At 47.8% G+C, this 18,110-nt stretch overlaps 1 protein-coding gene across 1 annotated transcript in view; it reads left to right on the top strand.

Annotated features, from left to right (window-relative positions):
- The first annotated feature begins 385 nt into the window (after positions 1–385).
- Positions 386–18,110, top strand: part of tnip2 (TNFAIP3 interacting protein 2) — a 34,254-nt gene continuing 16,529 nt past the window's right edge. The window contains exons 1-3 of the mRNA XM_052020499.1: positions 386–1,796; positions 12,000–12,305; positions 17,319–17,399. Coding sequence (XP_051876459.1) covers positions 1,410–1,796; positions 12,000–12,305; positions 17,319–17,399 — 774 coding nt within the window. The 5' untranslated portion in view covers positions 386–1,409. The remainder of the gene's footprint in view (positions 1,797–11,999; positions 12,306–17,318; positions 17,400–18,110) is intronic.

The following is an 18,110-nucleotide window of genomic DNA, read 5'->3' as shown; positions in this document are numbered from 1 at the left end:
TTTGTAAGGGGGTTAAGGGATACCGGGAGAGGGAAAGAGAACAGGGTTAAAAAAATCAGCCATGATTGAATGGCAGAGCAGACTCGATGGGCCAAATGGCCTAATTCTGCTCCTATATCTTATGGTCTAACCTTGATAGTGCAGAGCCAGTTGGACTCAGGACCATAGGAATAATTCAGAAATTATTGACTCTTAGGCATAAGACTCACAGCAGAGTCTACAGCATAGACTCACGGGCTGAATGGCCTCTTTCTGAGCCATAACAACTCCACGATTCTGCGTCTGAGGGGAGGGGAAGTCAGATAAGGAGGAAATGATGCCCGGGTGGGGAATGGAAGAACACATATCAACGCGGACCAGATGGGACGTGCAGTCTTTGATGCGTCGTTCAGTACGAGAAGTAAAACCAGCGCCTTATTAGATCAATGTACTGCATCGAGTATCACTTCCTGGACGGTGAGACGATAAAGTAAAAAGCGCCGGTTAAATCATGGGATCCCAAAAGGGTCTACTTCTGAAAAATTGTCCCAGCCGGCGGGTTTACCCTGCACATAATCCCTGTTAGTTCCACACACAGCCCGTGCACAACCCCAGTCCAACTCCCCCTTCATTTACATGTGGATCTGAACGGACCCTGGACACTTAGCGCCGCACAAGAAATATCTAAGCTTGTAAATTGACATTTATGGCACGGTTGAGGATTGAAAAAAGGCTTTGCTTAATAATATTACACGCGGGGCAGGACAGGAAGAGCCGGAACGTCACACAAAGCGTCCACGACTTCAAGAACTTCCTTCCAGTTCATGGCGTATCAACGCGGAAAGAGCTGGCGCCTTTAATTTCTTATAAAAGAAACATTGTTGGAGATTTTTTGTTCTTGGAAGCGTTAATCAGAGTAAGGCAGACACGTGCGTGTGAGCAGAGCAATGCTTTCTGTGAGCCAGAGAGGGTAAAAAAGTACGCGAAAAATCCGGAGGAGAGGGGAATCCCGGAGAGGAAATTCCCCGGGTTGATAGTGAAATGACACGGAGCCAACGGAATGGAAGACGGTCATTCAGTGTCCGGGGAGAAAGTTTAACCCTTCTTCATAATTACTGCCTGCCTCAAATCTTCAATCAGACTCCCAGAATCAGCATTTAGCCACAAGACTTTATGTATTAGTTTTTAAAAAAAAGTTAGCTACTTTTTAAAGAAATTTGATACTTTGTACAATGTATCAATGTTTAGATACGTTTTGTTTAGTATATTTTACAGACAACATTGTGGTTATTTTGGCAGTTTAGCTATGTCTTAATTGGAAGGATCTATTGCTCAACACCTAACAGACATTTTGTTTCACGGCTGATTTTTTTGTGTGTGTGAGGGAGGGAGGTTGGAGTTTGGTTTTTGGTTTGAGTCGTGTCTGTACAATGTCTGTGGATAATGACGGTGCGGGGAGGCTTTTGGAGAGTTTCACTCAGCTGCAGGAGCTAGTGGATAAGTTGCAGAAGGAGAATTGGTCGCTGAAGGGCAAGTTGAAGAGTTGCTCGACTATTGGTACCTTCTACCACGAAGCCCGGCAGGAGCTGTGCCGCTTGAACGAGCAGGTGACGCTGAAGGATGCCCGCCTGCAGGAGTTACAAAGTAGGCTGACCGCTTACCAGAGCAGCGCCGTGCTCCTGGGCCGGGAGCCGCAGCTGAGCATCGGTCCCTCGGCCTCCCTGCTGGACGGCCTCCTGCAGGAGATCAGCAAGGCCAAGAAGGAGCAGGCGGACTCTGCGAGGGATTGGCAGGACGAGAAGGAGCGGCTGAAGGAGGTGAGTCCCACGGGAGCGGAGCTTGGTGCACTGGTATAGCTGCTGCCTCACAGCCCCAGCGACCCGGGTTCAATCCTGACCCCGGCTTCTGTAAATGGTCCCCGGTGTGGGGCAGCTGACAGACGGGGAATAAAATGGGATTGGTGCAAATGGACCCAAGTCCATGCTGTGACCGGGAAGGAGGTAAACAAGGAAACGTTATTTCCAATCTACTGGTAGAAGGGGAATTTTGAATGTAAATTAGTCCTGGAGTTTTAGAAAACTATCTGCTTCACTAATATCTGCAGGGGAAGGAAGGAGATCTGTTACCCAATTTAACTGCATGGAGGGACAAGAGGCAGTGATGTCGGTACATAGTGAATTAATTTCATAAAAGAGCAAAGGGCACTTGGATGGTGAGGATAGAGACCGTTTAAATGCAGTGAGAGTTTGTAATGAATCTGTCTGTATCAGTTGGTGGGACCCATGGATGGTGACTTGACTGCAGGGGAGAAAATGGGGCTGAATGAATTGCCCTTCAGAGTTGGTGTAGACTCAATGGCCTCCTGTGCATTTTATGAAAAGGACTGATCTTTGCTGCGCTCCAATGCACCACTGATGGGGCGTGACACTGCCACAGATGCCACCAACCAAGGTCCCATCTGGATGTGATGGATCTGGAAGCACAGTTTTACAGGGCAGTGGAGACATCTCCCCAGTGCCCTGGGCAACGTTTGTCCCTCGCTTACTGCTCGCTGTGGAAACAAACTGTCTCCAAACTGACTGCCACACTGAAGAAGGGTCCTGACCAGAAACGTTGACCGCCTGCTTTTCTCCACGGATGCTGCCTGGCCTGCTGAGTTCCTCCAGCATTATTGTGTTTTTCATCTAGATTCCAGCATCTGCAGTCCTTTGTTGCTCTAGTATGACTGCCACACTTGCATTGCATCTTCAGATAAAAACCGATGGCTGTGAAGCCATCTGTGATGCTCTGAGAAGGAAGTCACTGTAGATTTCATTCAGTTAATTCAGGCTGACTGTCAGACAAGAAGATCCAATGGGGAATAATCCCATTCTCAAACCATATTGGGAGTAAGTTCCTATTAAAAGGGAAATGGATTGGTGGGTACTTAACTGGTTGTGGAGAATGTGATTTGGTAGACAGAGCTCACCGCAGATGGGCCAAATGGCCTGTGTCTGTAAAGCAGAGCAAGTAAAAACTACAGAATTTATTTTCTCTAAAAATCTTTTTGTGGAGCCAAGATTGTCTAAATGAGCTGCAGTGTTCAAACTTGTTGCATTTCTTGATGTTGTGCACGGGTTTCAGTGTTGTAATGATGCAGGGTTTCTTTGGGCATTTTGAAGTGGTAATCTTCATTATGCATCTGGATAGGACCCTGCAGTTACAAGGAATCTGGTGTGCAATATAAATTCAAAAATCCCAACGTGCTTACTGGAGATGGAGGTCTGGATACACACAGACGTAATGTTTCGTACACCAACACTCCTGATTCTAGAGTATCACTCATGACCCAATTAGCTGTGCTGTTGCCTTTGAGTCATGTGGTCGTGGGCTGACATCTTGCTCCAGAAACTCAAATGCAGAAGTCTGATCTGACACTACATTGAATGACTGAGGGAATGCTGCACTGATGTGGGCGCTGTCTTTTGGATGAGACTCCGAGCCTTGTTCTCTCTATCAGTGGCTGGGAACAATATTCTGCTAATGTGATGAAGAACCCTGGCCAATATTTGTGTGTGAACCAACATTACAGACACAGAGTGGGGACACAGGAGACGGCAGATACTGGAATCTGGAGCAACACGCAATCTGCTGGAGGAACTCAGCAGGCCAGGCAGCATCTGTGGGGGGAAAGGAACTGTTGCCATCAAATTGATTTTTGGGGTCTCTACCTGACACGTCAACAATTCCTTTGCCCCCCCCCCCCCCCACACACAGATACACAGATGATCCTCGACCCGCTGAGCCCCTCCAGCAGATTGGAGACACAAGACTGCAGCTGCTGGAATCTGGAACAACACACAAAGTGCTGGAAGAGCTCAGCAGATTGGGCAGCATCTGTGGGTCCATCTGTCCGCTGAAGGGTCTCGCCCTGAAATATTGACTGTCCACTTCCCTCAGACATGGCCTGACCTGTTGACTTCCTCCAGTGCTTGGTGTGTTCATCCAGTGGATTGTTTCTCGTTACAAATACAACATATCTGATCGTTATAGATAGACACATGACACATAGAGACACATGAATGATAGAAAAATAGGGGGCTTTGTGGGAGGGAAGGGTTAGATAGATCTTAGAGCAGGATAAAATGTCGGCACAACATTGTGGGCCAAAGGGCCTGTACTGTGCTGTAATGTTCTATGTTATCACTTGCTGTTTGTGGGAGCTTTCTGTGCACAAATTGGCTGCAGAGCCTCTTGTGTTACAGCAGTGACCACATTGTCAGCAAAGTACTCATTGATGGTGAACCACTGCAATGGAAAATCCTGGAAAACCCGACGGAAATTTTTTGTAATAATAAACGGTGAAGTACTTTTGAGGTGTAGACACGACTTTGATGCAGGAAACATCACAGTCACAGCAAGGTGATACAAACAGATGCTCTGCTCTGGTGAGTTACTTATTGGGAGCAGAGTGTAAGGTGTGACAATGGGGTGGGAGGGGGAGCACCTCTGCTACTGTCTGTGGAAAGAGTGCAGTTGGGTCTGTATGGGTAGCACAGGGAGTAGAGCAGCTGCCTCAGACCTCCAGGAACCCAGGTCTGATTCCCTTGCCAATGCTCCGGTTTCCTCCCACAGTTTCGGCACAGCTTTGTGGGCCGAAGGGCCTGAATTGTGCTGTAGTTTTTCTATGTTCTATCCCAAACACGTGCCGGTTGGTTGGTTAATTGGCTGCTGTAAATTGTTCTTGGTGTATAGGTGAGGGGGGGAGGTGATGGGAACGTGGGGAGAATAAAATGGGATTGGTCTGAGTGTTGTTTGGCTGGGCAGTTAGCTGTGTTAGTCTTGTTGCTGTGCACTAGAACTGTGTGCATTCTCAGCCTGGCCACACTTTAACCCCTCAGTTGAAACTCTCCATCTCCCATATCGCGGGCTTCCTGCTGACGGACTTGAACTCAGAGGCCAGAAAGAAGACACTAAGCCATCAGGTGACACAGTGACCAATGGGGCCCCATTACTTGTGATTCTCTTGGGTACAATGGGAGTAATCACGAAGCACATCGACTGCTTGGAACTGACCCACATCCATGTGCTGGATTTCTTCTCTGGAGGCCCTTCTGTTGGGGAATCCAGTCAATTATATTCCCAATAATTAAGCAGCAGAAGGAATCTCTCCATCCTAGAGCCCATGGATAGTTTGTGCCACACGCTAGACTGTGCTTGGAGTACACTTGAGACCTTGGAACCTCTGTGGAAATGCTACTAATGATTTCTGACTTCTATCCCCCATCAAATGGACGAGGTTTGACACACTGCCTCGTGGAGATTCAAACCTTTCCTTTGTACTCCTGACTGGTCAAGTTGTTGCCTTGATTTTGGTCAGGTGTAACTGCACCACCACGTCCGAAAATATAGGGGGGAGATCCCTATAATTTTGTCTCTTCAAACCAACTTGGAAAGAGGTGGATAAATCAGTGGGATACTGGTTTGCTCTTTGTAGTCAGGGAGGCAATTTCTTAAATCAAAGATGCATACAGCAAACCCAGCACTTTGTATTTGTGCTGGTGAGAACCTTAAGGATTTATCACTAGGATTGGTAAAATTTCCAGATCTGTTGGTTTTGTGGATATCAACAACATCTCAGATGTGCCCAGGAACAGCAGATGTTTGATTAGAGCAAGTTCTGTCTGCCTATGTTATCAAAACCCAGTTATCAAAGCAAAAGTTGAGACAAAGCCAGAAAACTAATGGCAGGTTAAATAGAATTTGTATACTGGCAGTCCCTGGGGAAGAAACTGGTTCTGATTTTACAGACGTCCATAAGTCAATTTTATCCATAAGTCGGAAAATACACAAAAATCACTCTGTGGTAACCGTACCTCCACAGTACTGTAATGAATGGCATCAAAACCACAAGTGATAAGAAAGAACAATTACTAAAAGTGGGGGGGGGGGAGAGAGAGAGGAAACGAGTTCTGCTGTTCATAGGAATGAACGCATGTCTGTACATTGGACTCTTGAATTTAATAATATTATGGGAGCTCGTTCCTATGTAGGGGGTGTCTGGGATGGCCTGTAGAAACACAAGCAGACCAGCAACCAGCGTTAAATGCTGTGTCCTTCTCTTTAAGTAGAACATTTCACCCTCTCCTGTTTATTCGCCTTCCCCTGAAAAGCATCTCGGCGATTCCCATCCCACCACTCCCTGCGTCTCCCCCTCAGATTCCCCTTAAATATTTCACCTTTCACCCTAAACCTATGCCCTCTAGTTCTAGTCACCCAACCTGAGGGAACAAAGCCTGCATCCATTCACCCTTTCTATACCCCTCATAATTTTGTATACTTCTGAGTAAAAAGGCGTCTTCTGAGTTCCCCAAGGGATTTTTCAGTGTCGATTCTCTGCTTAGACCTTTAATTGCTCCCCCTCCTCACTTTTTTTTATTCACCTACCCTGTCAAACCTGTGCTTGATTCTAAAGATTTTGGTTTTTGTAGAGAACAGAATCCCAGTCTGTTTGGAAAAAGGGATGACCTTTGGGAAGGTGGGTGAATAAAGACGTGGGGCTGGTCCACTTCCCCCCCACCCCCAGGAGTGGGGTGTCTGCTGTGTCAAAGGTTTGGCATTGGGCAGTGATATTAATAACTTTCAGGCCAGTGGAGCTACTGACTAATATGGTAAGGTGCATGTCTTCTGGTAAACATCCATTCATCATTGCTTGGTTCTCCACAAGATGTGCTAACCACACTGACCATAAAAGCCACAGGACCTCATGACAACGCATTTCCTTCTGTCAGTGCCCCCAGTGCTCTTGGGTTTTCTCACTGAGTTTGCATTCGTACAGTGCCTTCAGAACCTCAGGTATCCTGAAACGCTGTGAGGTTCTTTTGAAGTGTAGTGACTGTGGTAGAGTAGGAAATGCAGCTGTGAGTGAACTCCGCAACACAGCAACGAGCTCGTGGCCAGATGTTCTGTTTTGGTGATCCAGAACTCCTCCTCAACTCGCCCCAAACTACGGAGCAGATGTGAGAGGGGAAAGGTTTAAACGGGATCCGAGGGGCAACTTCTCCACACAGAGGGTGGTGTGTATATGGAATGAGCTGTCAGAGGAATTTGTTGAGGCAGGTACAATTACAACCTCTTAAAAGCCATTTCGATAAGTATATGGGTAGGAGAGGTTTAGAGGGACATGGGCCAAATGCAGGCAAGTGGGACTAGCTTGGTGGACAACATGGTTGGTATGGACTAGTTGGGCCCAAGGGCTGGTTTGGATGCTGTATAACTCTGACTCTAGTAACCCTGAGTTCTTTTAATTCCACCTAATGTGATCTTAGTTTAATGATGTATTGGTTTATTATTGTCATGTGTACTGAGATATGGTGTAAAACTTGCCGTCCAGACATTGGTGGGATGGTAGATAGTGGTTTCTCTTTGGAGTGGTAGTTGGGGAGGCAATTTCTGAAATCAAAGATGCATACAGCACTTTGTATTTATGCTGGTGAGAACCTTAAGGATTTATCAGTAGGATTGGTAAAATTCCCAGATGTTGGTTTTGTGGATATCAACAGTGTCTTAGATGTGCCCAGGATGTGTGCCAACCAGATAGACCATGCTGTACCCAAGTCAGCTCAATGGCTCCCTTGACAGTGCAGCATGCCCTCGGCACTGCAGAGAGTTATCGTTACGGGGTGGGAGGTATCTTCAGGCTGCAACACTGAGCTTTGGACAATGTACAGTCTGTTTCCTTCACTACAATGTGCAGTCAGACTGGCAACCTTCAACTTCATCACACGCACATGTGCCCGTGTTTCTCCATTAGTTCTCAAGGACCTGCGGATAGTCGCACTGATTAACCAACTGATGCACCTGCCCTCTTTGTGTTTGAGTGTTAAATCATCCTACCACCTTTTTACTTCCTGGGTGTCACGAGGATGTTGGTGATTGTCTCATCCACTTCAGAGGGCAGCCCATCTCCCTTCTACTCTCTCAGCCCAAAGGTGGGGTCTCCACCCAAAACGTTCACTGTCCATTTCCCTCCACAGATGCTGTCGAGTTCCTCCTGCAGCTCATTTGTTTTGTTTTTTGCCACAGACGGGGACATTGGGAATGTTTCATATCCGTGGGGAATTCTGGAAGGATTTCCTGGGAGTTCTGGGGATTTGACTGTGATTTCACAATAAAATAACCTGGGTTCTGGGAACTCTGGCCCTTTCTGACTGAAAGGCCGGTTAGATTGTGTGTTCCTACCTTGGGGGCAGGGCGTGCTTGGTCGGAACCTGAGGCCAGAATTCTCTCGGGGCCACCTCACTGGAGAAGTTCCCAAGTATAAATCTCTGGTCTGATGAACCTGTGAACTTCAACTGTGAGAAGAGAAAATACCCGTCATTCTCTCTTCTCTCCTCTTCCATCGGGTAGAAGATACAGGAGCCTGACGGCACGTACCACCAGACTTAAAGACAGCTTCTACCCCACTGTGATAAGACTATTGAACGGTTCCCTTATACGATGAGATAGACTCTGACCTCACGATCTACCTTGTTGTGACCTTGCACCTTATTGCACTGCACTTTCTCTGTAGCTGTGACACTTTACTCTGTACTGTTACTGTTTTTACCTGTACTACATCAATGGACTCTGTACTAACTCAATGTAACTGCACTGTGTAGTGAATTGATCTGTACAAATGGTATGCAAGACAAGTTTTTCATTGTACCTCAGTACAAGTGACAATAATAAACCAATACCAATTCTAATCATACACCCTGTCCAACGCTGGGAATTGGTTTATTATTGTCTGAGATACAGTGAAAAGTTTTTGTTTACGTGCCATCCAGACAGGTCATTCTACACACAAGTACATCAAGGTAGTACAAAAGGAAAAAAAAAATTGGGTGAGTTTATGAGCAGTGTTTTAGGCTTCTGGTTAATCTGATCTGCTCCTTCAAACAGTCAATGCATGGCTGTGGCTTCCCCCTCCCACAGGACTGACATTCCTCACCATGTGAATCAAATACATCTATTAATACCTCCCCAGACCACAGTCTCTGGGGTAAAGCCCTGGTGAGGTTATGGAGCTTTTTGAGGTATTACACAGAAAACACACCTGCACTGACTCTGAAGGCTCTTCGTCTGACCTCTGTCGGCTCATGTAACCTGAGCTTTTTTAAGCTTTGTACTCTGTAGAGCGTCTGAGGCTGAGGGGAGACCCCGATGGAGGTTTTTTAAAATTGAGAGGCATAGATAGGGTAGACATTCAGAATCTTTTCCCCAGAGTAGGAATGTCAAACACCAGAGGACTTGCATTTAAGGGGGGGAAGAGTTTAAAGGTGAGGTTAAAGGGCAAGTGTTTTATGCAGAGAGTGCCTGGAATGGATTACCAGGGGTAGCAGTGGAAGCAGGCAGTTTGGTGGAGTTTAAGAGGCTTTTAGATAGACACATGAATATGGAGGGATGTGGATGATACACGGGGGAGGACATTTAGTATAAATTGGCATCAAGATCGGCACAACATTGTGGGCCGAATGGCCTGTCCAGTGCTGTACTGTTCTGTCAGAGCTGCCTCTTAACCTAGTGTGGTGAGAATGTGGAACCGTGAGGAGTGGTTGAAGAAAATAACCTGAACTTAGTTAAGGCAAATATAGATAAACAGGTGACAGGCAGATGAGTTGTAAACACCTGCAGAGATCCATTGGACTTGGTGGCCCACTCTGGATTTTGGCTGAATTCAAGTTTGGGGGAAACGTGGCCGTGAGTTCTATTGCCCTCGTTCCTGGGGCAGTAAGCTGGGCTTCGAAGCACTTGCAGATGAGCAGGTCCACTGCAGTGCTGTGGGGATGCTACAATGTCTCCGGTGCTGTATCTGAGATCTGATGTTAAGGTGTGACGGAGGCTTTGGGCAGATGCAAAGAATCCCACTGTGCTATTTTGCTCTGGGCAATTTGCTGCATTTTATGGCTACAGAATATGCAACATAGAAGAGTACAGCACAGGAACAGGCCCTTCGGCCCACGATGGTGTGCTGAACTATTTAACCTAATGATGATTAGTTACACTAATCCCTTCTGCCTGAACATGCTCCATACCCCTTTCATTCTCTGCATATTCATGAGCCTCTTAAATGCCTTTATTGTATCTGCCTCCACCACCATCCCTGGCAGCACATTCCAGGCACCTACCACACCTGCCCTGCACACCTCCTTTGAACTTGCCTCACCTTAAGTGCATGCCCTCTAGTACTAGACATTTTGACCCTGGGATAAAGATACTGGCTGCCCACCCTATCTATGTATTTCTATGAACTTCGATCAGGTCTCCCCTCAGCCTCTGCTGCTCCAGAGGAAACAACCCAAGTTTGTCCAACTTCTCCTTGTAGCTTGTGCCCTCTAATCCAGGCAGCATCCTGGTGAACCTCTTCTGCACCCTCTCTGTATCCTCCACATCCTTCCTGTGATGGGGTGACCAGAAGTGAAGGCCATAACCGATAGATTGGTTTGAAGGGTTTGGATCATTCTGAGGATATGAATACAATTGCAGGCCTTTCCTTTATCAACTGGTGCCCAGTGGAAGACCTTGCGATCAGTCAACTCTACCCAGTCGCTCTGCCGACAGGTCCTCTGTAGGATATTGTCTGTAATGAACAGGTGAAATTACAGAATATTGAGGGTGGGCAGGTGGGATATTTCTCTTTCTCCATCTCCCACCCAAGGCCCTAAAGTTACATACACTGCTCCACTACACAGACACACCTCTACCCCTTCTTGGCACGTGAAGCTAGCTCTTCCTCTTCTCTGTGTAATATTGTTCTGGTCCACTAAGTCTACCTCCTGCTCCTTGCTTGAGTTTCCTCCAGTATTGACACCTCTGGCTCCTCCTGGAACAGGTGATGTGCTCAAGTGCACGAGATGACACGGTGGTGCCGCTAGTAGATCTGCTGCCTCGCGGCTCCGTGACCCTGGTTCGATCCCGACATCGGGTATCTGTCTGCGTGGAGTTTGCACGTTCTCCCTGTGACCGCGTGGGTTTCCTCCCACATCCCAAAGACGTGGGTTGGTAGTTTAATTGGCTGCTGTAAATTGCCCCTGGTGTGGTGTGGCGGGGTGGGGGTGTAAATGGGAATGCGAGGAGCATGGGGAAAATAAGGTAGATGCGATATCTTTATTAGTCACACGTATATCAAAACACACAGTGAAATGCATCTTTTGCGTAGAGTGTTCTGGGGGCAGCCCGCAAGTGTCGCCACACTTCTGGTGCCAACATAGCATGCCCACAGCTTCCTAACCCATACGTCTTTGGAATGTGGGAGGAAACCGGAGCACCCGGAGGAAACCCACGCAGACACGGGGAGAACGTACAATCGGCTGTCAGACAGCGACGGGAATTGAACCTGGGTCATTGGCACTGTAATAGCGTTACACTAACCGCTACACTACCGTGCCTGCCCTTTTTTACTGTGGGATTGGTAAATTGGTTTATTGTTGTCACATTTACTGAGGTACAGTGAAAAACTTGTCTTGCATACCGTTCATAACATCAGTGCATTGAGGTAGTACAAGGTAAAACAATAATACAATGCAGAGTAAAGTGTAACAGCTACAGAGAAAGTGCAGTGTAGGTAGACAAGGTGCAAGGTCATAACGAGGTAGATTGTGAGGTCAAGAGTCCATTTTATCGTACTAGGGAACCATTCAATAGTCTTATAACAGCAGGATAGAAGCTGTCCTTGAGCCTGGTGGTATGTGCTTTCAGGCTTTTGTACCTTCTGCCCGATGGGAGGGAGGAGAAGAGAGAATGTCTGGGGCGGGTGGGGTCTTTGATTATGCCGGCTGCTTCACCGAGGCAGTGAGAAGTGTGGACAAAGTCCATGGACTGTTAGCCAGCATGCAAACAATGGGCTGAACAGCCTCAAAAAAAAACAAAATGAAACCACCTGGACTTGGGACTTGGACCCCTGACTTTGACGGTGGGATGGCAGAGAATGATGTGCAATGGTATTAATTGGTTTGTGTTGTCCTGGTTCTGTCCCCCCCCCCCCCCCCCCCCCACGGAAGGAACTGCGGAACGTGCAGCTGCTGCTGAGAGAGAAGGAGCGGCAGGTGGAATTGATGCTGGGCAGCCCACAGTACAAGAAGGACGCGGAGATCGCCCGACTGCGCCAGTCCCTGAGGGAGAAGGACCGACTCCACGTCACCCGAGAGGTCTGGTGTCGCTCGCTGGCCGACGAGACCGAGCAGCTGCAGCTCCGCCTGGCGGGCACTGCCAACATGTGTCAACAGCTGGCACGGCAGCTGGAGGAGCAGAGGAAGAACCAGCACAGGATGGAGAAGGAACCAGGAGCCGTGGAGCAGCTCACTGAGGTAACTGACCCCCATCTTGCACTAGTCTAACTGACTCCCTAGTGGGTTCAGAGGGACAAGTCCCAATTTCCGGGCCATTTGTAAAGCTGATTGGCTAGTGTGGAGGGTACTGCTTCCTAACCATGCCAAGTCCCGAGCCCATCTCATTAACCTACCTTATTTATTGGGCTGGACGTTGTGTTATTTTACAGTTCCCAGTCGGCAATGCAAGGTGTCACGAGAAGGAACACGAAGTGGCTGTAGAAAAGAGAAAGCAAGCTGGTCTGTTGTTGGTTAATAAAAATGTTCAGATGTTTAACCCGCACGAAGTTTGTCTCTTGATGAAGAACAAACGTAACAGATGTCAAAAGTCAAAATGGAGTTCTTGAGGCACCTCCTGTAGATACCACCGATGGTGGAGGGGGATGTGCCCCTGATGTTTGCTTTTAAAGTTATCTTCCTTGTGTCCACATCCCTTCGTGACCTCACCTCCTCCATCCTGTCTTCGTAACCTCCTCCAGCACCTTAACGTTCCAGACCATCTGCGACACTCTGGTCTCTGGTTCATCGCTCCACAATTTGTAGTTGTGCCTTCAGGTATAAAGCCCTCAGGTTCTGAAAATTCCTCCTGAGATCTCTCCCTAGTCAAAGTGTACTCCTTTGATTGTGCTTCTGGTCGTCCTTTGTCAAAGCTCTCCAGCGAAGGGAGTTGAGCTGATTGGGAAGTTCTGCTACGGCTGCACCAGGTGTTGGTGAGGCCACATCTCAAGGGCGAGTTTATTGTCATGTGCACAAGTACATGTGTGCACAGGTGCAATGAAAATCCTGCTTGCAGGAGCATCACAGGCACATGGCATCACTTAAGCAGCATTCACAAGGAAAACATCAATTATACAAAACCTTTAAAAGAAAGAACACAATTAAAACAAAAAAAAAAGTCAATTTTAGTGCAAAGTGGTCATGGTGTTGCTATGCTGAGGTAGTGATTAGGGTTGTGCAGGTTGGTTCAAGAATCAAATGGTTGAAGGGAAGTAGCTGTTCTTGAACCTGGTGGTGTGGGACTTCAGGCTTCTGCACCTCCTGCCCAATGGTAGCTGTGAGAAGATAGCATGGCCCGGATGGTGGGGATCTTTTGATGATGGATGTTGCCTTCTTGAGGCATGGCCCCGATGGTGGGGAGGGATGTGCCCGTGATATATTGGGCTGAGTCCTCGACTCTCTGCAGCTTCTGTACACAGTTTTGGTCTCCTTATTTCAGAAAGAATATACCAGCATTGGAAGCAGTCCAAGAGATTCACCAGACTAGCTCCTGGGGTGAGGAGGTTGTCCTATCAAGAGTGGCTAAAGAAATTGGATTTGTGTTCTTTGGAGTTTAGAAAAATGAGGGGTGATCTTATTGAAATGTACAAGATCCTTGGGGAGTATCAAGGGGTAGATGTTGTGATGTTTCCATTAGAGGGAGAGTCTCAGTTACAAGATAAGGGGGTGGTCATTTAAAACTTGGGTGTGTCATGATTTCTTCTTGGGCTGCGAATCTCTGGAAATCTCAACCCCCGAGGGTTGTGGAGGCTGGATCGTTGGGGGTATCTGAATAAGATGATGACAGTAAAGGGCAGTGGGGAGTTGAGTTGAGGCGAGGCGTGGCGTGGGACCGATCAGCAGTGATCCTATTGAATGGCAGGGCAAATTTGAAGGGCCGTGTGGCCTACTGCTTCACTTGTGGATGTGGGTTGTACTCGGAGATCAACAACTGAGTGATCGTTGGAGGAAGACGTGAGCTGTCCACACTCCAATACTAAGTAAAGTTAATGGACCCCGCATCATGTTGCCCTCCGGGGTCGACTGTCTGACCACACACCTTGCAGTCTCCAGTCAGGGCTTTTCTCTTTGGAGAGGAGGAGGATGAGGGGTGACTTGATAGAGACTTTTTCCCAGGGCAACAATGGCTAACATGAGGGGGCATAATTTTAAGGTGATTAGAGGAAGGTATAAGGGGGATGTCAGGGGTAAGTTTTTTATGCAGAGAGTGGTGGGTGTGTGGAACGCACTCCCAGCAGAGGTTGTGGGGGCAGATACATTAGGGACATTTAAGAGACTCTTAGATAGACACATGAATGATAGAGAAATGGAGGGTTATGTGGGAGGAAAGGGTTCGATTGAACTTATAGCAGGATAAAATGTTGGCACAACATTGTGGGCCGAAGGGCCTGTACTGTGCTGTAGTGTTCTATGTTCATTGAAACACCACAGCCCAGACACAGTCTAGACTGGGTCAATGGTCCAACAGACCACACACCCTCCAGCTCAGAAATTAGTTCTGCAATCCCAAACACGTCTCCCCCCCCCCCCCCCCGGGAGATCCTGAATCCATGGAGTGGTGAAGTACCAGGCAGTCAAGGCTCCTGTTGATGATCTGTTTCCCAAGGGATGACCTTGAAACTTCCCGATGGTGGCTGAGAGAGAGAATGTTTCCAGCCAGCTGCTGTCAGAGACAACCTTGCAATGTTAATGTGGACTTTCCCATCATAACTCTTGATCTGATTTGATTAATGACGGGACTTTCCAGCAACAGGAAGGAACAAGGCTACAGAAAGTGAGTTGTAAATGTAACCGTGGCGCGCACACTAGGTTGTACTACTCTTCCTGGTGAAGTGGTTTTAATCATTTTACTAGATTTTATTTTAAAATATTTTTCTTTATCCAATTTGGTACTTGAATTTACTCTACTCTTAGTTGAGCCTGAAGTGATACAACACAAGGCATATAGGGTGTAAACTGTTCTTGCATCCTTGGGCTCACACCAGTACCTGAACCTCTGGGAATGAATTATCCAGTTGCCTACCCTGTTCTTTCTCCTTCAGTGTTTAAAGAAATATCCCCTAAAGGGTTTCTCCAGTTGTCTTTTTGTTGACTCTGCCCTCGGGCAGTGTTCCAGACATTCTGACAAAGAATCAATCTCCTTGTCTCTGCTCTATATTTTTGCCAGTTATCTTAATCCATCTTCTGCCACAGTTTTGGTCACGCTGCTGTAGAAAAGAGTGCATCAAACTGGAAAGGGTGCAGAGAAGATTTATGAGGATGTTGCCAGGACTCGAGGGACTGGGTTATAGGGAGAGGTTGGGCAGGCTAGGACTTTATTCCTTGGAGTGTAGGAGACTGAGGGGTGATCTTAGAGGTGTATAAATTCATTGTGGGGGGGGGGCATAGATAGGGTGAATGCACACAGTTTTTTTTCAGGGCACGTGAGTCTGAAACTAGAAGGCATAGGTTTAAGGTGAGAGGGGAAAGATTTAATAGGAGACATGAGAGACTGCCGATGCTGGAATCTGGAGCAACACGCAAGATGCTGGAGGAACTCAGCGGGTCAGGCAGCATCTGTGGAGGGAAATGGACAGTCGATGTGTCAGGTCGAGACCCTTCATCTGGACTGAAAGAGGAGGTGGTCGGGATAAAGAGGTGGAGGGAAGGGGTGGGGGCAAGAGCTGGCGGGGGATAGGTGGATCCAGGTGAGGGGGTACATGGGCAGATGGGGGAGCGGAGAGTGGGAGTGGTGCCAGAAGCTGAGAGGTGATAGACTGAAGTGACAAAGGGCTGAACGTGATGGAACTTGCTTATTCTTTGAGTCCCTCTATCTAGTCTACCCTTAGCCTCTGCTCTAAAGAGAACAACCCCAACCTGTCCAGCCTCTCCATAAATCTCAAGTCCATAGCTGGGATCACTCTGGTAAATTTGTGGCTGAAACATGAAATAAATGTTTTCTGGGGAAGTTTGGGTTGATGACACTGCCTGCTAGTTCAGCGAGCTCCAAATCCACGCCTCGGGTGAGTGTATCTGACTGATGTCCCTCTGCTGCTCAATGTATCCGCATAGATTCACCCTCCATCAGACAGCAGTCAGCAAAGAGCTAATGCTCGCTGGTGTTCAGGGAGGTCTGGGTACCCTTGTACAAGGCACAAAGTTGGCATGCTGGCACGTAATCAGGAAGGCTAATGGAGTGTTGGCCTTTATTGTGAGAGGGATGGAGTGTCGAGGTAGAGGAGGGTTTGCACAACTGTGCAGAGTCCTAATGGGACCACAGCAGGAGTACTGCAGACAGTTTTAGGAAGCATATTGATGGATGTCGAGAAGGTTCACAAGATTGATTCCTGGGATGAATCTAATCAGGACAGGTTGGGCCTAGAGTCTAGAAGAATGAGTTGTGATCTTGTTAAAACGTCAGATTCTGAGGAAGTTTCCCTCACGAGGGAATCTGGAGACTGGGGCCAGGGTCTCAGGATAAAGGGAGAGCCACGGAAGGAAATTCTTCTCTGATGTTGTGGATCTTTGGAATCTCTCTATCCTCGAGAGCAGTGGATGTGGGGTTGAGGGAGGATTTTGGACTGTAGGATGGGGGAGTCGTGGTTGGCAGCTGGGAGCTCCAGATGGCCACGGTGGACAGAGCGCAGTTGCCGAGTCTGTGTCTGGTCTCCGATGCAGAGGAGTCACTTCAGGAACACCACCGGATGCAATGAACGGGGTTGGAGGAGGTGCAAGGGAATGTCTGCCTCACCTGGAAGGGCCGTTCAGGTCCTGGGATGGTGGTGAGGGAGGAGGAGGTGTTAGGGACAGGTGTTGCACCTCCTGCAGGCACCTGGGGAGGGGGAGGGATGGGTGGGTGGGGAGTGGGAGGGATGGGTGGGGAGGGTTGAGCAGACCGGGAAGTGGGGCTGACACCAGCGATCGGATCTGTTATGGTCTCACTGAATGGTGCGTCTGGCTGAAAAGGTTGTGTGACCTCTGCTCTTCTAACACTCAGCAGATCAGGCAGCATCTGAGTGGAGAAAGTTAACACTTCGGGTTGGTCAACTGATGTAAAGTTCTGATGAGAACTCTTGACCTGAAATATTAATCCTGTTTCTCTCCCTGATGCTGCCTGACCTGAGTATTTCCTGTTCATAACTTCACAAGGGGTCTCCATAGTAACATCAGAACAGTAGATCAAAATTTAGGACCTAGGTCAAACTTGTGATCAAAGTTCTCTCATTGTCACAATAGCTACAACAAGGAGATTCCCCGGAGGCCATCATATCCAAAATTCAGGAGGAGAACCGTGTTCTCAAACAGAAAGTTATTTATGTAAGTAAGATCGATGTTTTTTTTTCTCAATTCCTTTCAAGTCCCTGTGTAGTATTGCAAACCTCTTCCTGTGGCTTCCTCTGTCTCACAATGCACTGGGCTCTTAATATTTTCACTGGTGGCAGTCCGGAAGAGAGATCCCAGTGATGGAGGCAATCTGGAAAGCGTTCCTGGGATGAGAGGGTTGCCCTCTCATGAGCAGCAAGAGAGACTGTGATCTGCATTCCTTGGAGTTCAGAAGAACGAAGGGGGGATCTTATTGAAACGTGTAAGATCCTTGGTGGGTATAACAGGGGAGATGTCGGGATATCCCACTGATGGGAGAGTCTTGAATAATGGGATGATTACAGGGGTTGGGGGGGAGGGGAAGGAAGGTCATTCAAAACCGAGGTGAGTAGGGACGTCTTCTGGGAGGGGGTGGCGTATCCCTGGAATTCTCTACCCAATAGGGTTGTGGTGGCTAATTCATGGTAGACATTTGTAGAAGGTTCAGGTTATGTGGAACTGGTACAGAAGAGGAGATGAGGCCTGGGATATCAGCCATGATCATACTGAATGGTAGGGTAGGTTTGAGGGGCAGAGGGGCCTACTCCTGTTCCTATTTTCTTGTGTTCTCTTACCCATCTCTTATTTTCTCCACCACTTGCAATTCAGCAATTAACGATAATGAACCAATTTACCGTGGACACCCTGGTGATACTGGTATTGGTT

This window comes from Pristis pectinata, chromosome 7 (assembly GCF_009764475.1).
Source record: "Pristis pectinata isolate sPriPec2 chromosome 7, sPriPec2.1.pri, whole genome shotgun sequence".
In the NCBI taxonomy this organism is placed as follows: Eukaryota; Metazoa; Chordata; class Chondrichthyes; order Rhinopristiformes; family Pristidae; genus Pristis; species Pristis pectinata.
Note: the sequence above shows the minus strand (reverse complement) of the source record. Positions and strands in the feature narration are given on the sequence as shown.